Genomic DNA, 27,921 nt, shown 5'->3' on the forward strand with positions numbered 1-27,921 from the left:
GTGGAGACGCTGCTGGAGGAGTTCCGCCGGCAGCTGCAGCAGGAGGAGCCGGGACCGCCGGCGACAGCGGGCGGAGGAGGGGGCGGCGAGGAGCGGTGCGGCGGAAGCGGCGGCTTCTCCGCCAGGCCCGACTCCATCATCCGCACCAAGGATTCCATCGCGGCCGGCGCCACCTTCCTGCGGGCGCCCGGCGCCGTGTCGGGCTGGCGGCAGTGTCTGGACGCCTGCTGCGCCGAGCCGCGCTGCACGCTGGCCGTGGTGCAGGGGCCCGGCCGCCCGCGGGGCACGGCTGCCGAGCCGGGCTGCTACCTCTTCAACTGCACGCACCGCGGCCGCCCCGTCTGCCGCTTCGCCCCGCACCGCGGCTACAGCTCCTACAGCCGCCGGACCGCCGGCATCGCCCCGCCGCGCACGGGTAAGCGGCTTGCGCGGCGGGAAAGGCGGCAGGGAGATGGCGGCGCTCGGCGCGGGGGCGGCAGGGCCGCGGGGACGACAGGGCCGCGGAGCCGCTGCAGGGGAGCGGGCGCGTCCCTGCGGCTGACCCGGGGCCGGGAACCCGCTCCTGGGTCTGGGGGCCTCGGCGGTGGGAGGGCGGCCGAGGAGAACCGGGCTGCGCCGTGCCGTTCGGCGGGGTTCCCTCGGCCGGGACAGGCGCCCGGCCGTGCCCGAGGGAACCTTACCGAAGTGTTAAATACCTTACGGGCAGGACTGTCCCAAGAGGACGTTTCCAGGCTCTTCTTGGTGGTGCCCAGCAGTGGGCCAAGAGGCAGCGGACAGAAACTGATGCACGGGAAGTTCCAGCTGAACATGATGAAGAACTTCTTTACTATGTGGGTGACAGAGCATTGGAACAGGCTGTCCAGAGAGGATGTGGAGTGTCCTTCACTAGAGATACTCGGGAATGATCTGGACACAATCCTGTGCCATGTGCTGTGGGACGACCCTGCCTGAGCAGGGAGGCTGGAGCAGATGACCCACTGCCGTCCCTTCCGACCTGACCGATTCTGTGAGGGCTTTGGGGGTGTTTGGGCTTGGGGAAACCCATCCCTTAACACCTCTTCCTCTGCAGAGCCCTTGGTGGGGCACTGTGCAGCCAGCTGGTGGCTGAGAGCCAGAAAGTGGGATGTGCATGTTCACTGGCCCCACACTCCCTGGGCAATCACAGAAGTCTCAGCTCCCCAGGAACTGTGCGTATTGGGCACCTTGGAAAGCAATGAAGTGCTGGTCCCAGTTATGCCATAACCTGGTGCATTGCCTGAGAGCAAGCACATGCCCTCTTGAGGGTGCTGTCCAAATGTCATTGCCTAAGACAGCTTTTTACTCGCTTAAATCAAGATATTTCATGCTTAAGAACTCGAGAGCTAGACTGAAGAAGACAAGGATACCTCATCAGTAGTCCAGATGTAGCATGGACATTCTTCACAAGTACCTCTGGAAACTAGGCCACATCAAAAGCAGCAGTTCAACTCCGAAGCATATTTAAGAACAATATAATCCAGAGCAAGTGGCTGTAGATGAAAAAAAATCTGGTTTTCTAAATTTGGAGTCTGTTTCCTAGCACCTGATTCAAAGAATATATTTGCCTTCCCCCACCTCCTGTTATTAAACAGTCTCCTCCTGACTAATTTTGACTTAATTTCATTATCTATGTGGACAATACTCTCCCAAATGTCATCTGCATCTTACGCAGTGAAGGATCTCATCTGAAGTAAATTAGTCATTGCATGCAACAGAAAGAAGACCTGGTGTTGGTGTGGATGAAAACAGTGGCCAGATGTCCCTGCTGTCTTGGGAGGGGAGACCTCAGGCTTGAGGTCTATTCAGTCCTGTATGTTTCATGAGAATGCCAATCTCAATGAGAATCTCCTGCAAAAATGAGAGAGCAGAGGCTTGGTTTGTAGGGGCATTATGATGCCTAAATATTTTTTGCAAAGTGCATGGGCAGGTACATTAGAGTGCTATAAAGAAGGATCTTACAGCATTATAGATGAGGCAAGCTTAAGGTACCAGAAAAACCCAAGGTATGATTTTGATATTTTCAACAGGAAGAGTATTAGTTCCACGGTATTATTTATGTAGTAGCTATAGGGTAATTGTATTTCATAAGCCTGTATGCACTTGCATGATAGAAGGCTTAAGATGAGATTTTACATCAAAGTCACAGAGACTTAGGCTTCATTTTGAAGTGCCTTAATTCTAATAAAACTTGGAATTAATTTAGAGTGCAGTTATGGCACAATGTAAATAATATATTGTACAAATGATGCTCTACCTATTAGAAATCTTGAATTTCTTTAATTCCTTGAGTTCTTGAATTCTGGAGTTCTTAAATGTTTTGCCTTTTTGGCAGCTTTTCTGACTGCTAGCAGTGGACTTGCAAGGCAATTTCACTTCCTAGTCTGCAAATTGCTCTGTGTCCTGTTGGTTTTATTTAAAAGTCTGCCTTGTGGGTGATGGTGGTATTGGAAACAGGGGATTATGATTTCATAATGCAATTACACTGGAGCTGAAGCAAAGCCACAAAGGAGAATGAACTTTTATTCAAACATCTGTCAGATGTGACAGAGACCAGGAGAGATAAAATTAAGATTGAATTATTTGCTGTGATGTTTTGCTACCAGTGCATTCTTGAATTACACTGAAAAAAACAATCTGGACAACAGGATGATGAAGGCACATCTCTTTTCCCTTCTGTCACCCCATGAATGAGTTTAGGAAATTTAGGACAGAACTTTTCATTTCAAGATATTTTTCCATGAGAGGATCACATGTTAGCTGCTGCTTTTTCTTTTTTTATTTCAACTTTGTTGTTGAGTCTTCCACTGTTCTGTTTTTGATAATACCAAACCAACATTTGCCCACAGATGTGGTGCCCTCATAATTCCAAAATACTTTCGTGCATTGGGATACAGTGATCTGAGATCACTAGTGGTGAGCAATGGGAGGATTCAACATCAAGATAAACTAATACCAAACACATTCAGGAGTTGGCAAAGCCTTCATGCAGAAAACTAGCTCGAAACTTCATTACTGGCAGGACAAGTCTGTTAAAAGGATGGAGGGAGTAGAATAAATAAAAAAGCAGAATTAAAAAAAACTTACTGTGTTTGCTCCCAAAGAAAAAAAGTGTTTCACCCCTTTTTCTAGGATGCAGCTAGCTCCAGCTTCTCAGAGTGTTGACCAGGTATTTCAGTTCCATACTGCTTATTTAAATTCAACTTAAATGGAAGTTGAAAACAGAAGTTAAGAGAAAATTTTTCAGCTGACCTGTGGCTGCAAGTGGCTCCTTGGAGCATGTGTCCAAAAAGTTTGCCTCCCTGTTTTTTTATGCTGACTTCTTATTCCCCAGATTTGGAGATGTTTCGCTCTCTAAGGATAATGTGTTCTATTGCTTAAAACTTCTCTGTGGAAAAAGAATCTTCAGCTCAATAGACTGTCTCCTCCCATGCCATATGTCTCTATCAGGCCAAATCTATCTTTTTGCCATTGATTTACCTTTCTGAAGATGGTTTGGTGACTTACAAGCAAAGGATGGTGCTTCCATCCTTTGAGACCAGAGGTCTGTGTGGTCCCTCACTCATCCATTACAAAGGGCTGGCACGAATTTCTGTGACTGACTCAATGTGAAGTGGTCCTTCATTGCAACTCATGCTGCTGGAGTATAAAGTTAGTCCAGGAAGAGAGTATCCTCATTGCTTAGGGGAAGTGGGGCTTGTCTCTGCCCCTGCAGGGCATTGATCAAATCATTTAAACCAGACAGGTATGAAATCCTTTTCCAAGGCAGAAGCAGAAGATTGGACTGTGCTGTTTGAGACCCAGGTCAGTCTCTTTTTGACAGTCACTTGTAAAGTTAATTGTGTGAAGACTGTATGTAACTAATTTATAATAGCAAATAAAAGTTGCCCTGGCACCATAATGATGGTGTTTATTAATGATTAGTTTTGGGGTTTTATTGAGTTTTGGAGGTTTTTTTTTGCACTTGGATGTAGCATGCTGGGCCTTGCTGGTCTGGCTGGGTGCTACCTCGGGATCTTCTGTGAGAGGTCCTCAAGAGGGTGACAAATAAACGAGGGATGGGCACGATTCAGTGACCCCAAAAGTAAAAGTCTTAAATACCAAAACAACAAACATAAGTCAAGCAACAGTATAGGGTGCACCAAAAAGGCAAGGGTCAGGGTAGGTTCCAAACTTATATAAGGTAGGTTAGGGATGGAGTCTGAGGGAAAGGATCCAATAAAAACCAGGGATTAGCAATATATAAAACATTGCACCAAATTCTAACCAATAATAACAGACAAACTATAGAACTTTCTAGTACTATTAACATATAACTTTCCAGGGGACATTGAGGATGTGTTTTTGCTCACTCTGTCTTAAGGAGATCATTTTTTCAAGGGCCTGGGGCAAAGTCTCTTTCCAACCCTTTGCCCTGGCGGACTCCAATACTTGGATGTTGCTTTTTATACAAAGTTGGTTTTGAGAAGCGAGTGTATGTATACAAATTAGGCAAAGCTTCCTTTGTCGTCAGATGAGCAAGAACTGTTTCATAGTTTCTATTATTAGACCTGGTTTCAGTTACTTGTATGTTTTCCTAACTTTAGGCATTTGCCTTGACATTTTCTATGCCTGACCTTCTACTGAAAAAAACAAGAAATAAGAATTTCGCTGTTTAGTCAGAGATAAACAGTGTCCCACTGCTCCCGTGAGTTCCAAGGCTTCAAGCACATTCATGATACTATTGAGGAGCACATGCAAGGAATATTCCCCACACTGATGGGAAAACACCTTTCCTTGTGCAGCTCTGCCTGCACAGAGTGCAGTTACAACCTTGATTTCAGTAATTGCTCTTCTGAGCATAACAACAGTATCCTTTACAGGGAGTTTTCTCCTTTCCAGAGGTTGAAGAACAGAGAGCACCCTGGCACTTCAGGGTGCCCAGAGAAGGAATGAGACTTGAGTGGGAAACTGTAAAAAGATAAGATCTTGTGGCTAAAGTTGTCAAATGCTGACTTGTTGAACCAGATTTTTATCCCTCTCTCTTCCCTGATCTGTCCAAAGGCTGCAGAAGAAGTGACTTAAACCACTTCTGACAGGCTGTGTCACCTAACAGAACTTCACTTTTGTTAGTCTAACCCAACAGCTTGGGGTCTGATTGGCAAAAGTACTTGGCACTCACAATTTCAACCAATAAGGATTGTAATTTGAATATAGCAAAATTCTGTAAATCCTAAATATTCTGAAAATCAAGTTTTCTATGTCTTAAATGAAGCACTTAAAATTGGTAGTCTCTGATGATTTTTAATGGTCATGTACACTGCTTCATCAGGGTGCCACCGTATGCTAAATAAGTCTTTCATTCCTATAATGATGTATTATAAATAGGGACTAGAAGCCTACTGAATTATGCAGTGTACTATAAAAGGTATAAAAAAATGTGCTGTAGCTACCATCTGTATGTAAGTCATATTTAAAACTATTTTCCTTAGTTCAGATTTAAAAAGTACACTGATGCTAATCCTGTTTGTTGTATTGCTGAAACATCCAGGTACCTAGTGAGGTTTTCTGTGCCATGTGCTTCTAATGTTAATTCCTGAAGACATCATAGGACAATTAACTAAGATTGAAGCAGATACTAATTTGCTTAACAAAATGCATGCTAATGAGCATGTTTCTCTTTCAGTAAGTTGCACAGAGGTGAAACAATGCCTTAACCAAGAAAAAAAAAGGTGTTTCATATAAATAATCATTCAGCCTCCCCTCATAAAGAACTGATCTTCTCTTTTTTTATTGAAGAAGAAGAATATGATGAGCCTCCACAGTGTAAGGCAGGCCAAGACATTGTGCTGCAGTCACCTGTGGACTGGGTGCTTTTGGATGGCCGAGAAAGTTCCGATGACCATGGAATTGTGCACTACGAGTGGACGCTGCTGCAGGGCGACTCATCGGTTGAAATGCAGGTACATGTGCAGTCTCCCTTGTGGCCACTTACTTCCAGATTGTTGAGTTCAAGTTTTAATTGTACAGCTAAAAATATTAAATATATTCAAATCTGTCTACCAGGTGCCAAAGTTAGGATGCCTGTACAACTCCAACATTTGTTTCACAGAAATGTAGAGCAGCCCAGGTTGGAAGGGACCTCAAGAAATCATCTGGTCCAACTGTTGTGGGACAAGGAGCCTCAATGAGATTATTTTATCTATCCAATCCCATCTTGAAGACCTCCAGTGAAGGAGACTACAGTGTGTCCCTGGGTAGTTCCATTGATTATTTCTAGTGGCTTACACAGTTAATCTCTATCCTGGATGGCATGGGACAGCCAGCAGCAAACAAGTAGATGATAATTCTCCACTGTATTTGAGCTCTGCTTTATTTGTACTCATTAAACTTGGTTTTCAGCTTCTGTCACCCCAGTTAGAGACCCCTCAGTAATTCAGTTACTAAAAATAATAAGGGATTTTCACCAACAGTCTCCTGTCAGTGTTTATGGAGAAAGTACAAAGAAACATGATGAAGACCTTATGAGATATTTTATCCATACATTTTCTGCTTTGGTTTCAGATTAAAATTACCTATGAAGAGAGGGATTATTAATTTTAGTCTTTTTTGTCAGCGCTCTGGAATCAGCAGAAAAAGAGAGAAAGAAAAAAATGTCTCAAGTCCACAGACTCTACTCATAGTTTGTTCACAGCCTACAACATCCAAGACACACTGGGAACTCCACCTAGAGCAGGAGGGATATGTAGAAGTGAGAGTGTGAACCAAAATGAAGCTTTAAGAATAGTTGCTAGATATCTAGACAAAAGGCACACTTTATTATCAAAGACTTGTTAATCTGACCCCTTGCAGCATTCTTTGCTTTAAAGAGCAGTTAAATACTTTTAAAATTAATCTGTGATTTAGTAACATAGAGTAAAAAAAATTAGAATTAAATACAAACATTTAAAGTTTATATTTTTAATATTATTCAAAGTCACTTTACAAAATAGAGACAAGTCTTATAGCCATTCAAACTTGTAAAATTCATGTTAACCTTGGTGGCTTCTTTGTATTTGTTAACAGAATATGAATTTGACACGCATTTATGCTTAAATAAATACTTCTCCATTGTGTTCAAATGAGCAGGGATTTCTCCTACAGATATGTTCCCTGGTGATTAGCCATGATAATTTAAATTTTAGAGTTGAATTAATAACTGTGATTTTTTTCATGCATTCTTCAGCTGAGTCTTTAGTGCCTTGGTTACTGCCCTGGAGTTACTGGATTTCGTGTCATTTATTCTTTGAGAATAATGTATGAATCCATAGCTACAAGGGAGAATAGAGTGTGTTTAAATAAGATAAAAGACAGCTGTTGCATTGCTCTTATGTAGCAAAGAATAAATAGAAGGCAGAGGAGAGGGAAGGACTTCTATAAAGAGATCTTATACTGTAGAAGGAAGCCATTTCTTTTCCTATTGTGGCAGAATATTGCTTTTTTAGACAATTTGCTTCTCTGATTGCAACCCCTACTCTGTACAGCTGCACAGCTATTGGACACTTAGGGATGGTAATGGGTTGGGGCTTTTTTAAAATACTGATTATCTGTTTTGAGACAAAGTTTCTGTGTAAGCAGATACAGGCCAGCATTCTTCAGGGTAGCATGAAGATAAAAAGGAAAGCCCAGAGGTCACTGGGAGGAGTGGTGGCATATTCAGAAGTCAGTGGCATTTCTCTGTCTCTGCACTGAGAAGAGGCTTGGGCTCCATGGCTCATGAGTTTTAAATACCACATTTGCTCTCCCAGCAGTCACAGTGAACAACAGCAGGTGTTTTTTTTAGAGCATAATAATGTCTTTAACACAATAAAGAATAAAATACTAAGGGGTCATATGCTCTCTCAGGAGGTACTCAACAGTCTGATCAGATAACAGAGTGCATTCATGTAAATAGAAAAGGAAAGAAATTTCAATTAGGAAATTTTCTCACTAAGAGAAAAAACGTGTTTATCAATACACTCTTCTGTAATGGAAGGTCTAGGACTCTGTGACCATATTAATTAAAAATTCTTGTTCTCTTTCAGGCATGAAAATTTATTTCTGTGGATCCATGTTATATTGTCTACAGACTAACTTGATAGAGAGCAAAAAGCCAATAATTTACTGTGTATCCTCTAAAATTACATTTCTAATTACTCAAAAATTGAGTTAAATTTGTATGTGACCATGTGTTCTCCATTTGTGTGCTGAGATCCACAGCTCCAGGTAACTGAGTAGATTATGAAAACACTACCTGGATGTTGTGGGTTTTTTACAAATGGATGCAAAAACAAAAAAAAGAGATCAAATGTTCCATGCTGAAATACATGCTTGAATAGGCTGACTAGACTGCAGGAAGTATTTAATCTGCATAATGAGCTCCTTATTCTTGGAAAGTCATGGATGGATCCATTGTACTAATATGTTTTGGTTTTTTTACTGTGTCTGTGTGCCTTTACTCAGGTACCACAGCCAGGAACACTGAAACTGTCCCACATGCAGGAAGGTGGGTATATTTTCCAGCTAACAGTGACAGACACTGCAGGTCAGCGGAGCTCTGACAACGTCTCTGTGACTATTCTGCCCATGGTTCATTCTGCAGCAGGTGAGAAAATGACTGGAGCTGTTGCCTCTGTGACACCCAGGGTGTGGTATTCAGTTTAGAGCAAGGGTCTTTGTAAAGATAAAAATGTTCATCTCCATTTTCAGTGTTTTATTTTGCCCTTGTTCATTACATAATGACATCTCTTTCAGCTTTGAATCACTTTTTCAAACAAGCATCACTTGCCTGTTAGAGCAGTAATACTTTCAGGCACTGAATGTTTGTCCTTTTATTGCTAATAAGCATGCAGGGTTGGAAGAGTGAATGAAATATTGACACAGGTATCAGGTGCATTGTAACAGTCAGATGATGTGGGCAACATGACAGGGAATATATATGCTATAGGGAAGACCCAGTTAAAATTACTTCATAGTGTGTTTGAGGCAGACTAATAACAATACTGACCTTCATCTTTGGTCTGAAGGTTGGCATGGTTTTTTGTTTCAGTGCATTTAAGTTTTTCCATCTGATGGTTATTATTGAAGCCTTAATGGTACTGGGGAAGGTGGAACTGGAGCTGACCCATCATTTTTAAACTCTGAGCTTCAGAAACATATAAAAAGTAGAAAGTAAGCTAGATTTCAGTGGCTGTCAGTCCTGCTTTTAAATGTAATAACTTCTAATTACATTGTAATTAAGAACTTGCTAATGCAGATCTGCTGCTCTGGCACAAAGTAAAAGTTAAATAGCATTATCTCCATGTTCAGCAGAACCAGTAAAAATCTTGCTCTGCACCAGCACAGTATCTCTATGTGAGAGGGTAGTCCCTGTGGCAATAAGCTGTTATTCCAAAAAATCTGCTTAATAGTGCCTGTGTTCCAGTAATGGATGATAGGGTTGTGTTCATTAATGTTTAATTCAGCTAAAGCAGCCAGAGAGGTTTGCTGGTTTGTTTATTTGCTGCTGTGGGTATCTGGGATATCTTTTTTATGGGACACATAGGGGATTTGCTGTCTTTTTTTTTAATTCCCCAGATACATAAGCAATTCAAGTGCTACTGCTACAGCTAAACAAGTTCCTGATGCCTTAGTACATGCAAGATCACTGCTATTACTAGTGCTGAAGTTCAGGAGACGCATTTTCAGATTTTAGGGGGTTTTAAACAGTTGTCTACATTCCTGGCATACTTCCCATAGCGTGGTGCAGCGTTTGGTGCACAGCAGGATAACAACCAAAGGCTGTGACTCCCTTATGCAAATTGATTTGCTCTTATGACACTAATCAAGCATTGAACAACTGAACATGGTAGTGCTTTGCAAAGTGATGAACTGCACTGCTGTTGGAAAGACAAAAGCACAAATGTAAACACTTGATAATTACAGAATCAGAATGGGTTTCAGGAGAGCTTTGAGTATGCAAAATGGAGCATCCAGGGATAGTCTCCATTTCCAGGGGAATCTAAATGTGAAAGCAGGCAGCAGTCAGTTCTTTCTGGTGGAAGTAATTTGTAAGAGCATGACCTAGTCCTATTCTGGTGTGTGCTGTATTGAAGTCACTGAATTGCTGATGTCAATAAATAATGAGCATTCTTTAAGTATTTTAATTAGGTTGCAGAAAATATGCCATAAAATATCCCATATAGTCCAAATGTGTGTATGTAAAACAACATATTGGTGTTGAATGGATATGTAGTAGGAATTATGTGTTGGAGGGATGCAATTACAGCCACTGATATTTCATTTATTTTCAGGGCTGTTCTGCATCTTTTAAGCCCAGGAAGATCCCCTTTCAGCTTAGGCCAACAGAATTCAAAGCACTGTAAGGGTGCTGCACAGGGTGTAAGGTGCAACAGGTTGAGTTTTCCTGTAATAAAGAGATTTCCAGGCTAGTGATGAAGGTGCCAAGAACAGCTGTTGCCTGTCTTTCTGTGTCAGTACAATGTCACATAGCTGAGTCTGAACTTTCTGCCTTGTTCATGGTGCTTCTTGACATAGCGTGGTTTTGCTTTTTCCTCCATGCTACAGAATTTAGTCACTGACTCAGTATTTACTACTTGGGTTTCTCTTTTGCTAATTTGGGAATTGTTTCTCAACAGCCTGTGTTGGGGTTTGCTCTCGCTACCAGTTTATCTGTGATGATGGCTGCTGCATTGACATCACGTTTGCGTGTGATGGTGTGAGACAGTGTCCTGATGGATCAGACGAGACTTTCTGCCAGAATCGTAAGTGTGCCAGGCCACAGAGGCACAGCAAACTGTGAAAGTAACCACAGCCTCAGTCACCAAAGGGGGACAATGCCGCTTCTGTGGCCTCTCTCCCTGTGAGCAAGCAGTTTGCTCCTGGCCTTTCATTGGAATTAGCACGTGGGAAGGTTTAATATCTGCATACTCAGGTGCTCAGAAATTTTCTTCAAAGCATATTAAAACTCTCAAGGGTCCCTAAGTGTCAGGTTTGGTGTTCAGCAGTTAAAAGATCGGTTTTGCACTTGCATGATGATTCTGGAAACAAGCGCTGTGGTGTCTGTCTGAAAGAGTGTCTCAGAGGTGCCCTTCACAGTGCTGTTACCCTTCACAGTGCTGTTAGACACTCTGCAAGAATCTGAAGCACTGTGGACACGCAAGGGAACCGGTTGATTCACCATCATGCTGTTTGTTCTCATTAGTCATCCCTCAGCATGTGCCCACGCTCAGCTAAGTGAACAAAAACCATCAGAGGGTCAATGGGCACAATGGCTAACCACTCTTCCATTATATTTTAGTTGCTGGATTTCACTGTAGGGGTCATGAGTGTACTCTTGCAAGCAAGTAAGTGTTAGGTATCTGTGACTCACATTTTATCATATGTGTGAACCTGAGGAAATTGTTTACTCTGCCCCAAGGCCTATCTTGGACAGTCTTCCTTAAGAACACTTCCATTCCCTTCAATGTTGTACAAAAATTTTGGTTTCTGTTAACAGTCAGCTCGGGTCGGAAGACGGTGACACATGCAGCTCTTGGCACTACCCAGCAAAGGACTGCAGGACTGACTGAAAACACAGAGGAGAACTCTGCAGAGAACACCCTGAAAGCCACTGCCAGAAATCAGCCACTTCTCTCAGTGGATGCAGACATGTCTAACCAATCGCTTTCTCAGGGACCAAAGAAACAAATCAGTGGATTTGTGCCAGGTAAGATTTGAATAAGTTTCAATAAATCCTTCTCCTTAAAGAAAGGAAGTGTCTTGCACCTTAAATTTAATTTAATTGTCTTTTGGTTCCCGGCTGAGAGGAAAAAAATTTCAAACCTAAATAAATACAAAAGAAACCTGTAATAATGAAGTTCTAAGTAGGTTTTAATTTATTATTGTCAAGTCTGTTTTTTACTAGGTGGAAAATGAAGTTAAAATGTAGGAATGCTAGGAAAGTAATACAGTCTAAAGAACAGAATGTGCAGTGAACTAAATAAAAATTCTGCCACAGGTTCAGCTGTGTAGGCTGATATATTAAGGCTCTTTAAATCTGTAGGGGAGTACTTCAGGAGAACATAATAAGATACTGTTCAACTTGGGTGAAAGTAATTGCTTTTCTCCTGGTGCTAAGTATTACTTCTTTTTTTTTTTTTTTTTTCTTTTCCCTGAACTAATATCTTTTACTATTATGGGCATTGTTTTTTTCTGAACTCTGTCTCCAGGGCAGGAGAAGTGTTTCATCACTGTACAAAAGGAAAAGTCTTAGGCGTTGATAACAAGCTACTCAGGTGTCCGCGTACATGTCCCCGGTATTGTTCTGCACAGTGGCTGCGAGCCTGTAGTGAGTCATTGTGTGAGGTTACAGGCAGAGCCCCAACCCTGGCCTTGGTAAAGCTCCAGAAGCTGCAGTGAAATTGATGTGTCTTTTAAGGTTCATGATGATGAATTAAAATGATCTGAAATGGCAATTATATGAAAGCAAAACTCTGCACACAGAGCCTAAAATCAATACCCACCCACCCCACCCCCCTTTTATTTCTTCATGGTTTAGACTGATTTATGTGCCCCAAGACACATCTATTTATAACCAGCTTAGTTTTCCAGATACAACAGAGCAGTGCTCAGTGCCCTCTGCTGTCAACTCTGGAAAAGGGCATGCCCTGGCTGGCACCTGAACGTTCCTTCAAGTTGCTTGTATTTCCTCTGTGAAGTGCAGAAGTGAAAACTCTGCAAAGGGAGTGAAAACAATGCTCTCAAGAATTTGATGGCCTCACTGAATGTGTGGGGAATGATAGCAAAATCCTGTCCCAAATGTTTTCCCCTTTTCTGGCAGTGTAGCTGACCTCTAGATGACTCCTCACTGCTGACTAAAATTCTGAAGTCTGCTTAAAACCTTTCTCACCCACAGTCTTGAGTGACACCTGATATGGGGCCACCCAAACTAAACATCAAACTTCCAGAGGGCTTTGCAGACTCCAGTAGGAAGTCAGCTGCTAAGTAGGTCTCAAAAATCATTTGGCTTGTGAATCCAGGCATAAAACCAGAACTGAGGTCACCACATTCAGCAACTGGTAATCAAGGGTTGTAACTGGATGTAGAATGCAGAAGCATTTTTGCATAACCATTTTCTGTGTTTACCCATTGCACAGTAACTTATTTGCACCAGTTTTGCTCTAAAAGTAGCCTTTGGCATAGCAGTACACAAGCAAAGAAAAAGATTTTTAGAAAACTTAGGAAGTGTGATGGGGCTTCAGTGATTAGTGCACTACCAGTACCTGTTCTAATCTTCTAATTTTCAACATGCAAGATTTCAAGCTGTTTTAATTCTTGTGGGTTTAATATTTTTCTTTTGACAAGGCTCAGTCAAAATTTCATTTTAGATGCTTAATAATTTACCTGTGGAATAGAAGGATCCAATCTTTACTGACCTAGGAGCCCAACACTTCTAACTAAAAGAGCAGCAAATAGCTCAGTGAGGTTTAAAATCACCTATGGATCAATTCCAGTTAGGGTTCATGGGGTGGGATGTGAAGAGTGCTAGGTACATGCAAGGTACATGGGTCTGAAGGGCAGCTGCCAAAAACTGCTCTGCCAAAACCTGCTCTGAGCTGCTGTCTTCTCCTGGAGACACTGAAACTTCACAGAATCCCATGCTGTGCATTTGTGATTCACAGAGGTCCAGAGAGACTCAAGTCTTGCCCCACTGGGAAGCATCTCAGTCTTTATGGAGTTGAAGAGACAAGCATCTAACCTATTCCTTAAAATCCACTCAGATCCATTAATTAGACTTCCCTTCATCATTGCCATTTCAGGGAGGTTACAGACCAAATCTAATAATTATGTGGTACAAAAATGAGAGGCACAGAAATGCTGGAGCAGCTCCATGAAGCTCATCTGGAAATGTGTCCAGTATGGCAATAATGCTAGTGCATTTTTGAGGAGAGGTAAGCAATGCTGAGCAGGAATCATACCAGCAGTCTCAGAAGTTCAACAATTCCTCTGGCAGAAATGCTGTTCTGGGAGGGATTGTCTCCTGCTGCTCATGTCCAGGTAGAACCTCTGCCTCTGAATCACTGTAGAGGTCTTTGTTGGACCAAGGCAGTCATGTTCTTGTTGGCCTGGAGCTGACATTGTGAACATCCAGGCTTCTTATGTACCATTTTACATAAATTTTGAAAATAAGCTTTAGTGGTTTTAATGTCACTATGGTGAAAAGCTGTCTACTTAAGATACAGATTAGAGGATATGGCTTTACACTGGCAGCACATGTTCCGGTTTTTCACTTGCAAGAGAAAAATTCAGGGCCACATTTTTCTTAATTCTCAGCTGACAGTTTCAGATCATCATGGAAATACAAGGAAAACGTAATGCTCTTAAATCCAGTGACTGGAAGGCAGAGGAAGTGAAGGTTTATATCTGCTGGAGACAGCATGTGGCACATTCCAGCCAGCTGCTAGACTTGATGCTTCATACAGGAGCTTTCAGTTGATTTTTAAAGAAGTTTTTCCCAAGATATTGTAGGACTGGAGAGTTCCTTTGTTTTGTTTTTTTCATTTGTTTTTTTCATTAGTGGTAGCTAAAGTATCAGTAAAGGCCTGACCCTTCTGCTACTTACCTCTCCATAAACAGCTTTCATCTCTTGAGAATTCAATAAAGATGTCTAATAAAGGGACTTCCTTGTCAAGTATGACCATATTTATCTTTCCTCCTTTTCTTCAGAGGAGCTGGGCTAAGTTATAATGTTTTGGACTGTGAGATAGTTCTCGGTAGCAGATACAGTTTTCTGTCTATGTGGGTGATATTAGGGGAGCTTTTTTCCAGAATCCATTTTCTCTTAATAGTTTTTCTGTTCCAAATTTCCTTTAGCCTTCCTTACAGTGGCCCTTCATGCTTAGCTCTGACTTGATACAAACTTTAAGGATTTACACTGAAGTATCAGCGATCAGAGGAAAATATGCAAGTCCAAGTTAAGGACTGTTTAAAACTTCTGCTTGGCCTAACAGGGAATCTATTCACAGTAAAGAGAAAAAAAACACAACCAACCAAAACAGAACCCAAAAATCATTGATTGTTTACAATGGGTAAATATTGTTTTGCACTCATGCCTTTTCAGTGGATTCCTCTACAGCAGGTCAAGTCCAGGGGAACACCAAGTCTGACTTTGAAATAACCCCCTCAGACACTCAGGGCACTGAGTCTTCTGCAACAGGAGGTCTACTTTAGCCCAAGCTGAAAGGCCAAACATATTCTTTCAAAGTCAAGAGTGGATGGAGGAAGAGGCATTTGATGTCAATAAAAGAGTCCTTTCTCTCTCTGCAGACATGTCTCCATGGTAGTAAAGTTACCCAGGCTGCATCTCCTGAAAAGGCCAGCACAGCATTTCTGCATGGCTGCCTCCAGATAGCCCCAGTCTCCTTCTTCAGGGAAATTCTAAAGCCCAGCTGCATATTCTGGCACTCCTGAACTTGCAGATGAATATAGAAAACAGTCAGTAGCAGCACAGCACTCTGGCTGAGCAGTGGGCTGGTTTCTAAGCAGCAGGGGCCAGTAGCAAACAGGGTCATGCAGATGGGTTGAATTCACGTGCAGCCTGAAAATTTGCACTCTCCAGCACAGCCAACCCAAGTGTATAAATCACCATAACAGCTTTGTGTTCCCCTGGCACAGGGTCTCTGCCTCTCCCAGGCTGCCTGTGCAGTGCTGTTCAGGGCTGGGATTACAACATTTGACTGAGTGCCCAAGCCTTAGTCATGTTTTTACTGTGGAGGCACCCACAGCAGTAGCCGTAACCTAGATCTGTAATTAGGGTAAATGGAAAGGGCTGTAAATGGCAATTTCCTCAGAACAGACTAGAAAATCAAGAGAAAGTGAAAATCAAATTAAACCCATGTAAAATGCTTTATGCCAGGCTCCTAAACTTCTTTGGGGAAATTGCTCTTTGTGTTGTAGAGATAACAGATAAGATACTGAGCAGCATTGACTCTGATAGTCTCTCCACGCGTGTAAGAACAGCCACAAGTCCTAGCAAAACCCTACAAGCTGTATTGAAAGGATTCTGTTCTTCTACACTTCCAAAAATTTCCCACTAAACTTCTCTCTGTATTTACCAAATTTCTTTACAAGCAGTTGACTTAAAAATTCACTTTACTTAAATGGCAGGGAAACAAATTTCTAAAACAGGCATTTAGATGCAGGCTGGAGCAGCTCTTAAAAAGAGCTGATGTCTTTTGGGTATTTTCAAAATAAAGACAAATATTAATTTAGTTTAATTCAGGAAAAACAGAAGCAGAAAACAGCTGCTGGTGTTGGTGTCAATTACATTCAGGTGGTCTTGCACATCTCTGATACCATACTGGTATTTTAATTTACTCTTAGGGATTTTTTAAGCCCACTTTACATGCCAGGACAACATCAGGAGCCCAGTGAGGAGAGGGCCATGGCTTGTTTCTACAGCATTCCACAGCAGTGAAGTTGGTGTTTATGCACCCCCCAGGCAAAATGGCAGGGCAATGAAGCAGCAGCCTGGGAGGCTGTGTTCTGCCTGGGAGTGGGGGCATTAGCATGGACTTCTATGTCAGTACCAAGGAAACAATTTAAGCTGTAATTAGCAGTCGTGTACATTTGCTGCTGCCACTGCCAGGGACACCTTCTGCAGCTCTTCAGAGCTGGTGGTGGTGGGTGTGACTTACACACAGTGCACGTTCCAAATTGACTTAAACACTTCCTTAGCACCCACCACTATATGTAATTCCAGTTACAACATTTCACATTCGTATCCTACCCATCCTGTAGCATAGTGTGTTTCTGCTAGCTCTCCCACAGTTCTGAAGGCTGCCAGCAAATGTATCACAGCAGTCAAAGTGCCCTTGCTTTTGGTTGAGATGCATTGTGCTTTGGGAGGTAAAATTGAATTTAAATTTTAGCTTTAGTTTCATATTATTTCAAAAATTCAAGTTACACAATCAGAAGTTCTTAAATTGTTCTTCTGTTTGTTCTTTTCCCCCTATGTTTAAGTGTTTCACATTATTTAATACTAGTGTCCTGTGTGTGGATAAGGCTTCCTGAGTCACTGAACTGCAGTATTCATTCATCTTGCTTGATTTTGTGCAGATAACAGTTCCTCAGGGAAAAGAACAGATGATAAAAATGGGGATGGCATAATGATGCCAAAGAGAGATCAGGTTGGAGGTGGTCACCCAATCCCAGAAACAGGTAAGACCAATCATGTGAATTAATTTTGAATTATGTCAGGTTTCCAGTCAGGTGCTCTAGATACAGGTAAAGTAGTCAAGAACTGAATAATGTACTTACATATTCTGAACTGTCCCTAACATGATCATACAGTTTAGTTTCATAGTATGAGTTGTTCCAATGTTAGTAATTGGACTAACTAACTAACTAACTAACTAACAAATGAACTAACTAACTAAGTGATAAACTAGCTGTATTTTTAAAGAAAAAATCCAGGTTTTCTCTACCAGCATCTCGCTGTGCTAAATAAAATGTAATTTTTCTTAACCTCACTGTAGGTGCTGTGTTACCCTTAGCCTTAGGCTTGGCAATCACTGCTTTGCTGCTGCTTATGGTTGCTTGCAGACTGCGCTTAGTGAAACAGAAGCTCAAAAAAGCTCGGCCCATTACATCTGAAGAGTCTGATTACCTCATCAATGGGATGTATCTCTAAAAACTGGATTTGGGTTGGTTGTTTTCTCCCCTTTCTCCTGTGTCCATGAATCTCTGCCTCTATGAAAGGACCAAAATCCGTAGTTTATTTTCAAGTGTAGAAGAAGCCTATGAGATGAAGAACATACTCTTCCCCTTCGGTGATAATATAAAAAGTGGGTAGATGTCCTTGCTCAGAAAATAAGAAACATTCAGGCTCCAGAGAGTAGCTCCAGTTGATTGTTGTGCAGAAGACACTGCAAGGTGAGGAGACCCCAAACTGGTTGTGGGGTGCCCTTTCCCTCCTCACAGCAGTTGGGATCTCAGCCAGGGCTGAGTGCACCCCAGGGCCCGGGCACTGGAGCAGCCAAGGCTCCACAGCCCGGCTGTGTTGGCCAAGGTGTGGAAGGAAGTCTGTGCCACCTTGCTCTTCTCAGTGCTGCCACCACTGTGGGGACCAGGATGCTCCAGCCAACACGTTCCTTCACCATCCAGCAAAGACCAGTTGTGTTCTTTCCACCTGATGCACTGGGAGTATTGTCTTTAAAGAATGTGTCTTGTTATGTTAATTAAAAGCAATTGCTATCCAAGCACCAGCTTTTGCAAAGAAAATTGGGATTTAAGGAAGAAGGCATCTTATTTTCACTCGGTTTAGACTTCCATGCTGCTAGCAGACAGCCATGCTTGCTAAATGCAGAAATGAAAAAATGCGCTCCTCAGCGGATGAGCTTGGACTTCCCAGTGCTCAACAGCAGTCATGTACTGCTGCCTAAAGAAGCTGTGGATGCCCCATCGCTGGCAATGTTCAAGGCCAGGCTGGATGGAGCCCTGAGCAACCTGGTCTAGTGGAAGGTGTCTCTGCCCATGGCAGCGGGGCTGGAGCTAAATGATCTTTAAGGTCCTTTCCAACCCAAACCCCTCTATGATTCCATGTGCAGTCCCAGAGTTGTGTCTCTCCCCAGAGCTCAGGGCTTGTTCAGCCTTTTCCACACCTAGCCCACCACCCGCCCACAGTGTGAGAATGCAGCACACAGCAGATTCTACTCAAGAGGCTGGAGTGTAGGATTCCTGCTGGTTATCCCATAGCTCCCTGCAAAGCTTGAAAGCTTCGGTGATCTGCCCTCACCCCAGAAAAATTCTCATAGAATTAGAGCAAGTAATTGATATGTGTGAGTGAACTGCAGATGTGTTACCAGTAAAATGTGTACAGTACATGTTATATATACATATATACACACACACTGTGCTGTCTGTCTTGTTTGGCTGTCCAAGGATGTCACATTCCTCATGGGTCTCAATAAAACCAGAGTCAAATGAGGCATGCATCATTTTGTATGTTGTCTTTTGTACTTCAGTAACTTTGAGTCAGCAAGAATATTGCCATGGTATACAAACAGTTCTTCAAGTAATTTGTTCTTGATTACTTTATGTAAAATAGATCTAATAAACCAATTCTATTCTTATATTTATTGCATTGTCTTTCGTTTCTATTGCCAGCTAAATTTTGTGCTACAAGACTATCATGAGAGCAGGCAGAAGTATATTATATTTCTCCTTTCTGTGAAACAGCCTTATAAGAAGCTGGAATGTGTGTGGTGGGGGGAGTTGTTGAGATACTTATTTCAGGGAGACAGAGAAGGACAGAGCATCTATCTGTGTGACCTGTCTCTCAAGCAGTGCTTGAGCTGAGGAGGACAGTAGTTGTCAAGCTGGCTGTGCCAACCACTCAGGGAATGTGGTTGACAGTGCTCCTTGCTCGTGCCACATGAGGCAAAGTCTGATTGTACTTCAGTGTTACAGTGGGCCCAGGACACCATCTGCTGATGCTGCCCATTTCCAGTTTGGGAGTACAGCCTCTCTTCCATGCCAGCCCGCAGCAGACATGGCAAATAGTGCAAGACCCAAAAGACCACATATTAAATACAGCCTCCTGGGGAAGATTCACTGCCCATTTGGTTGGGGTCTTATTTTCCATCATTGAAATCTGCATTGGGTTTTAAGTACCTAAATGTCCTTCACCACCTTACCAAAGCAGCAAGAAAATGGTCTTTTCTCTCTGTGCCCATGGTGCTCCTATCACCAAAACCCATTACCCTGGCACACAGCCAGCAGCAGAACAAAAGGTTTGGTTTTGTTCTGCCGGGCTGGTCAACAGCAAGATCTGGCACAAAGCACAAGTCAGCCAATACAGCCGTGGTGCAAGAGGCTGCTCAGCTTTCCAGTCACTTTACCCAAGAGCAGGCTTTGTTTCTGTGCTGCTGCTAGTGGAATAAACTTTGACTGATTTTGCATATGACAGCTGAGAATGAATGCCTCCAAGCAGAGAGCAGCAGACAGCAAGTATGGTACAGGAGTCTGGCTAGTGCTGTGTTAGCGTTGCCACAGTTCCCAGGGACTCTTCTTTCTGGGAAAGGAGATGGTGGCAGTTGCTGCCCTGCAGGCCACTCCACACTTTCACAGGAGTGAAATAAAATAGCTTTCACCTTACCAGAGAGCTTGGGGGCATTGACAGCTGGATGGAGAGCAAGACAAAGTTAGCAAAGTAACAGATTGGCTTGGCAGCTCCTGCAATTAACACACACACACTGGTCTCAGTGCCATGTGTTTGCATTTAATAGCTTTCATTCTATTTGATTTTAAGTAAGTCATACTGAACTACTGAGCTGGAGCACACCTGGGAGTAGCAGAAAATACTGTCAACATGCTCAGGATGCTTTTCCCTTTCTCCCCAGGCAGCTCCAGCCACTGCCTCCTGCTGACACCACTTCTGTAGCCTACCCAGCCACTCCCAAGGTTGGGGCTCTCCCTCTGATGTCAAAGATGTGCTCAGAGCAGGCATTGCTTCTAGCCCATCTTCATGGCTGCATTGCTAAAACTGCATTCCTGGCCTCTCATGCAGACCCCAGAGCTGGGGAGCTCCACACAATCACAGATCACAGAATATCCTGAGTCAAAAGAGACCTATGAGTGTTTATCCTGCAGCAGAAGTGAGACATTCTGTGTGAAAGTTGTCACTATTTGAAGTCTGTCAGGTCTGTTTTTCCTGTCCTAAACACTGACGTTTGTCTATCTACCTATCTTTTAATATGCTCAGTCCACCTATTCTTACCAGCAGTTTAGGTAAGCAGAGAATATTGACTACCCTGACTGCATAGGTCTGTGGATGTTGCTCCTCTGTGAGTTAGGAGAGGTCGTTAAAATTTGTCAGTGTATTTTAATGTTGATCAAGACTCTTATTTCAATTAGACTTTTTTTTTTTTTTTAACTGTTTTGCCCTTCAGACAGCTAAAGGGTACAAAATACTTGAGAGTGGCAAACAATACTTACCTAGGTTTGATCCATATTTAGAAGTAAGGGTTTGGGTTTTTTTACCATAATATGGGGGCTGCTTTCTGCCCACTTTTGCAGGGGATCCTAGGCTGAACATCTCGCTGTAATCATTCCATAGCACTGTAGGATAATAGCAGGGGCAGTTCCAAGAGCACATTTGCAAAACAAAAAGGCTGAAATAGGTCAGTGTGATGCTCCATTTGCTTTTCAAATCCTAGATAAAGCGTAAGAGTTTCAATCCCAAACTGCACAGAGCCAGTCAGAGGCATGAACCAATAGCAACACAAACACGCCACCCCAAAACAAAGGGAGAGCCTTTCAAGTAAGCCCTAACAGAATCCACAGTCATGCATCACTGAGGTCTGTGCTGGCTGTTTTCATGTGCATCAGGAATTGGGATTTTTCAATTTCTAATGGTAAAAGCTAAAAGAGTAAGAGCAAAAGGAAAAGCTAGAGAAGATTCAGAGAGCACTGGTGGGCATAAAGACCAGACAGAGGCAATGAAAAAGAACCCATGACACAATCAGTCTGAGCTGAGTGACAGGGAAATATGCTGTAAATGAGGAATATTTAAAGAGGGAAAAAACACTGTAAAAGTAACCCTGCTCTGTATTTTTCAAGTATTAGTTACTTAAAACAACAAAAAAGTGAGCTGCACTCAAGCCCTGAAATACAAACAATGAGAAATCTAGAACGACTGGATCAGCACACTTCAGAAACAGGTTTTTAAATACACCTGCTAAAATTTTGATTTTTTGCAGTTAAAAGGGTCCTCCTGACTGACAGTTATCAACCACTCATAAACCAATGAAAAGGGTATTTTGAGCAAGCTGGCAGAAACCAGATAAGGCAGAAAGGTTCGGTGGAGGACTGAGAGTCACCACTTCCTTGGCCAACAGAAATGTTGAAATGTAGAAATGTAGAAATGTAGAAATGTCCTGTTCTAGAGAGGGCAGAGCAAGACATTTTAACATAGTTCTTAAAACTAACAGATCCTAATGCATTAAAGAGATGCATTTAAGATTTCTACATTCAAACCAAATGACTGGACAACACAGATACAGAGGGAACAGGGAACTTGAATGAGCGCAGGACTGTGGAGGAATTGAAAGCAGGCAGCCCAGTGGACAGATGGGGCCCATAGGGAAAGCATCTCTGAAGGCTAATTCCATGCCCAAGGGATGACTATCCTGAGGCTGCCTCTATATCCAGAGGAGAGGAGCTTCTCTAGAGCTCTGATCAGAGCAGTAGCAGGTGCTCTGAATCACCCATTTTCCTAACCAGAGGTGTTTGAGGATGTCCTCCTAGTCCATAAGGCACCTGCAATAAAAGTTACTGATTTATCTCAGATGCCACTTCTCCATTATAGCTGAAAAAGGATTTGGCAGAACATAGTAAACAAGAAACATGGACTGTTCATAGTACAAACACATAAATGCAAACATAAGCCCAAACATGGCTGAAAAAAGACTTTAGCTTCTCAGCAGCATTATGGAATGTTTTCAAGGGTATCTACCAGGTTAGTTGCTCAGAAGCGTGTGATGAAAATGGCTGGACTACAAAGAAACCTTAGAGAATTGAAGTGAGATTTTAGAGTAACTCCATCAACAGTCTTTGAAAATAGTCTGTTGCTACTAAAAAAGTTTTGCTAAGAGGCACAGGATTGTCTGAAATTCTAAGTTTGGTATAATGAGACACAGAATGAATTATTTTCATTTTTCCTTCCTGAAGCTTTCAGGCAATTCTCAATGGGCAGCTGGATTTCCTCCATACATATTTCAGCAATAGCTATGTCCACTCAATTAGTAATTTAAAGAAATACAATTTTAGTTCCCAAGCACATCCTGCTGAGCCTCTCATTAACACCCTGCCAAGAGCACGAGAGAACAGAAACAGCCTTTCACAGGAAACTTCAGAGTGCATCAGCTGCATCATGAATTTGTGCTGTGTAAAAAACTACTACCTGGAACAGAAAGCAGCCCTGTATGTCAAGGATGAAGTGTGGGAGTTAAATAGGCCAGCTAGAAGGAAGTTTACATCACCTCTGCCAGCATAAGGCCAAGTTTCAGTCCATGCTTATTTCCTCAGACCTGGCCAAGGCATGGAACCCCCAAACCTCGCCAGCTGGGGGGTCTGAGCACACAAGTGTGTGTTACTCACAGTAAAGGCAAAGGGGGGTTATGATACCTTAAGAGTGTCTGTGCACTTAAACAACTGGTCTGCAGTTCACAACATTTCACAGTTAAAAGCAGATGGACAAAACTCAAATAGACCCAACAAAGGTAAAATGTATGAACTCATCAAACCAAATTCAACCCCATGCTCAAAGCCATCTATTGTATACCACAGTACTTAAACTCTAATTTACCCTTCCTGATCTATGAAGTCTGAACATCCTGAAATGCAAAAGACCAATTTCAGAGCTCATCATCTCCTGCATCCCCCTGTGCCATCTCTGGGGCAACATGTCCCCTCTGAATTTTTTTGTCTGGTTCTGCACAATGTGCTTGTGTGACCTCACCATCTGCCTTTTTTTCTGAACCAGGACCACCCCTCATTCACTTCAGCAGAACACCTCTTCCACATTGCTTGGGACAGGGATCAAGGTTCCATAAAGGTAACCATCTTTTGAACTGCATCCTAATATGTTTAAAATGAGCTAAACAGAACCGAAGTCACAAATCACTCAACCTTTGTATCATGTCAAAATTCAGAAGGAATTATTTCATGTCCTCTTTCTGTGAACTGCATTTAAATCAAAAGCAGCACAATCTGGGGCACATTAATGAGTAGAAGGAAGAAAACACTGCTACTGTAAGAATGGGTTAACACCCTTCTTCCTGGCAGGAAGGAGAGCAGTAGTTCAGAATTTTCTTCTGAGTATTTTACTTTACCTCTTTGTGCTGATGTGTTAATTCCACAGTCCCTACACACTCAAAAATCCTGGAGCTTGTCACCCTGTCACAAAAACACTGCACATTTGGAGAGAACTGCTGCCAGCTGGAAGCTCCAGAGCCTACCATGCAGAGCCCCCCTGGCTCCAGGCATTATTGCCCATTTCAAACTCGATGACTACAAAACATTTCAGGAATCATCCAGGTGGCTTCATCAGCAGTGCTGGTGTGTTGTGTGCTGGTTTCCCTCCAGAAAAAGTCATGTTACAGGCTCTGTGGCCTCAAGCCAGCTGACCAGCCTGAACAGAAAAAGTACATAGGCCATTCCTGCTACATAAACAGAAAGCATCCATACAGCACATCAAACTCCTCTGTGGAGAACCCACAGCTCTCGGTGGGTTTTCAAGATACAAGTATTGGCTTTCCAAGTCTTCTACTGTCTGGATCCCAGAAACGACTGGATAAGCAGCTCACAGTTCAGCCAATCCATTCTCCCAAGCTGTTCTGGCTTAGAGGTGACAGTAACAGCCCAGTGAAACATGACTGCACCTCTTATAAAGAGAGAAAACTTTCATCCTTGCAAGTGGCAAATCACACTCTCTGAGGTAGCTGGATTCAACTATGGATAGCAGACAGAACTGTGCACAGAGCCTGTTCACCAAAACACACTAACAGAAATTCCAAGCAGCCACCAAAAACCCCACTTACATTCCAGGTTGTATTACCAGGCTTTGTAACTGCTGCACTACATGAACTGACTGAAAATGGACACATAGTTCTGGTCAGTTAGCAAATCACTATTTTTATACATGTTTTCTTTTGGAGATGTGAAATCCCATTGAATGTTAAAAACAACAAAACCAACGACAAAATCAGACAGACACCTAGATACAGCTTCCTCTCAATTTGTTTTATTTGGCAAAGTAGCAATTCAGACAGTTCACACAGCATTTATTCAAGCTCTTCCAGTCTTCTGCATTTCAACTTGTCCTTGTCTCCAAGTTTTTACTTCAGAACCATTGCTCCACCATGGAGGAGTTTCCATTTTCGACTCCTAAATGCTACTCCTGGATACTCCTTTCTGTCCAAGTACCTTGACTATCATCACCCCTTTAGTGGAATGGGTGCACTATTCCCACCAGCCTTGGTCCCTGAAGCCTTACACCTCCTGAAGTGGTTCTCCCCCAGGAAGTTGTCATCGGGTTTCAGCTTTAACACCACTTCCAAGTCAGGCTAGCTTATTACACTGTGTCCAGAGACAGGATTTTGGATAGAGTTGAGCTCATATCTTTCATTTAACTGATTAAATTAGTGAGAAGATGTAAATAAAGCTGAACTCAAACTGAAAGATACAGCGACCAAAAGGTTGAACGTTAGCATGCATCATTTAAGATATTTCACTTCAACATCAAGAACTAGAGTCACAGTTGATTGTGGGTTAGTACAAATTTGTCAGACGCAAGTGGATTTTTCTGGATTGTATTTTCTACAATATGCGCTATATTAATTTCTTTATAAGATTAATCTTGTGCATGTGCTCCCAGGCTGCAGTCAGATCAGGAGGTGGTACATTAACATCCAAACATCTAAATAAATTAAGTCATATAGTATCTTTTACAGAAGAACAAAATGGGGCTGGCCTTCAAAAGGCAGGTTATTTAAAATGTTCTTTTTCCATATTCAGAAACTTTTGAATTTTTACCTTTATGCTTCCAGGGATTAATCCTATCCCTAAATTATTTCTTCCACCATAAAAAGTTGTTTTGGTTTTTTTCCCAGTGATCTCTGTGGGTTGTTTTATTTTACAATCCTTCCTATCATAAAAAACCCCAAACAACAACAAACAAACACACCCCCCCTCCCGCCCCGTTCCCTGTTTATTTTAATTCCTGGCTGCTCAAATATGAGCAAGATGATTGAAGACACACTTCCCCCCTTTCCCAAAGCAGCCCACTTTACTGTACTGCTTCACAATTTGCTGTTGACATTTTACAGTACCAAAAACAGAAAAAAAGGTTTATAGCCTTCCAACTATTCTCCTGTATGAAAACTGAACAAGTACATCTATCTGTACTTAGGAGTCCAGGACTCTTCATGCATGCACGATGTGTTCCTATTACAGCAATTTAGAATTCACTTTCTAAAAAGCCAGAATTTTTCCTGGATGCCCACTGTTATAAAAATAAGGATGTTAATACAGCAAATGGCTTTGCCAAAAGCAACTTTCTTTTAGAACCAAAGGGGGTTTTGGTTTTTAACAAAAAACCTAGAAATCCATATCTCAGACTACCTACCCATCCTAATCTTCCACACAAGCACAAAACCCCCCTTTTACTTTTATTTGGCAAAGCAGCATTGTGTAAATTTTTCAGTGGTTGGAACACACCTCACTTCACATTTATGGAGTTAGATCCATGTATATCACACCAGCACCGAGCTATAAACCACAAGAGAATTTCAAGATTACATTAATCAATTTTAGAAGGAAGGGGAAAACCATGTCTGTTATGTCCAGCTTGAATAGCAATGTTTGATAAGAGCAGCTACCTACCTCTGATGTCCTGAAATTGTATATATACAAATGCCTGGTTTTAAGGTAAAAAAGCAGCTGATTGTATCTACTACATGCTAGTCTATGACACCATGTCAAAAGCTTAGAAAGGAAGTTCATCTCCTTTTAGTAGCATCTAGAAGACGTTGGAACACAGAAAACCTGGTAATACCTACAGAGTGTCGTAAGGTGCACAGAAGCAGTTTTACCAAGGGACACAGGAGCCGAGAGAAGTGAGTGTTCAAGTTCCTCCATCAAATTTAAAGTTCACAAGCTATAGGTCTTTATCTGCAGTTCTGCAGAAATTCACTTTGAACAGATGAAAGTGAAATAAAGGCATGTTAAATAAAACAGTGCCCACATAAAACTTTCCACCATTTCTTTATCAGATTTGCCTTGAGCATCTAAAAAAATAAAACAAACATCACGCTTTTCCATGCTGATAACAACAGTATAACGAAGTCCAAAACAAGCTGCAATGCTGTTGGTTTTCAAAAAGCTTTTAGAACTGGAGATGAGCAGTCCACTGTAACACTATGTTTGGGTCAAGATGATGTAGCTTTTACAATTCATCCCTGTAGAAAGAAAAGACATGCAGTTATGTTTCTTCTCCCCTTGGAAATGATATTTGAAAAGTTTTGTTATTGAATCAGGTTACATTTAAGTGCTCACGCACATCAGCAAAACTTCAGAAATCTCTTCAAGCATTTGAAAAAAAAAACAAACCCCAAAGGAAAGGCAACAGCAATCCCATCTCATCTCATACTATTATGTGATTTAATGTGAAATATGTGTCCCTCTATTTTACATTTAAAGGATCACTTGACCTAAGGAAACTCCATACACTGCACAGCTAGCAACACAGCTACCTGCCATCCGAATTCTGCTGGCTACACACTGGCAAGCAACTGAGCCAACTTACTGGACAGAGTATTGGCAAAACCCATCCTCTGTAGTTGCCAAAAAGGCAAGTTTAGCTTCAGCTGCACTCAAGAACTCTCAAGAAAGTGGGAACACAATCTTGCATCCCTGTCATGCAGTTTGTACCACCTAAATTTATTTATTTCTCAGAGGAGCTCGATTAGCGCCTGAAGGAGCTACAATAAATCAGGAGTAGGTTATGGAAAAGCTGGGGGGGCAGGGCAGTGTATGTGGGGATATATGTGTGTGTGAGTTAAAAGGAGATCTAGTCATGAGAAAAGATGCATTGAGAAGTCTCTCTAAATTGCTGAAAGGAATCTAGAAAATGTAGAGGTTTGTTCCTGTAGGACATTTAAAACACATTGAAACAAGAAACCCATAGAACCTATAAGTTGGAAGCTATAAAGTTATCATATAGTAGTGATTTAAGTATTTCTAAAGCATTAATTTTAATGCAAAACACCCATCAAATGTGAAAGCTGTGCACTGTGCCACTCTGAGCACTGGAAAACTCAAAGGGAAAAGTTTTAACTCCTTTTTTTTTTTTTCCACAAGGCACAAGTG

General features: G+C 42.1%; 2 protein-coding genes across 6 annotated transcripts in view; one reads left to right on the forward strand and one right to left on the reverse strand.

Annotated features, from left to right (window-relative positions):
- LRP11 (LDL receptor related protein 11) overlaps positions 1–19,126 on the forward strand; it is a 59,187-nt gene extending 40,061 nt beyond the window's left edge. Inside the window, exons 3-9 of the mRNA XM_015620455.2 lie at positions 7–415; positions 5,794–5,957; positions 8,476–8,617; positions 10,650–10,775; positions 11,510–11,719; positions 17,110–17,211; positions 17,529–19,126. Of these exons, the coding sequence (XP_015475941.1) occupies positions 7–415; positions 5,794–5,957; positions 8,476–8,617; positions 10,650–10,775; positions 11,510–11,719; positions 17,110–17,211; positions 17,529–17,683 (1,308 nt within the window). The 3' untranslated portion in view covers positions 17,684–19,126. The remainder of the gene's footprint in view (positions 1–6; positions 416–5,793; positions 5,958–8,475; positions 8,618–10,649; positions 10,776–11,509; positions 11,720–17,109; positions 17,212–17,528) is intronic.
- A 5,648-nt stretch (positions 19,127–24,774) lies between these two features.
- The window catches only part of PCMT1 (protein-L-isoaspartate (D-aspartate) O-methyltransferase), a 36,080-nt gene continuing 32,933 nt past the window's right edge, over positions 24,775–27,921 (reverse strand). For all 5 annotated transcript variants that reach the window (XR_004496402.1, XM_015622387.2, XM_015622386.2 and 2 more), the window contains one exon: positions 24,775–27,011. Coding sequence is in view for 3 of the 5 variants with exons in the window: in XM_015622387.2 (XP_015477873.1) it covers positions 26,999–27,011 (13 nt within the window). In the remaining 2 variants the exon portion in view is untranslated. The remainder of the gene's footprint in view (positions 27,012–27,921) is intronic.

Source organism: Parus major, chromosome 3 (assembly GCF_001522545.3).
Source record: "Parus major isolate Abel chromosome 3, Parus_major1.1, whole genome shotgun sequence".
Lineage (NCBI taxonomy): Eukaryota > Metazoa > Chordata > Aves > Passeriformes > Paridae > Parus > Parus major.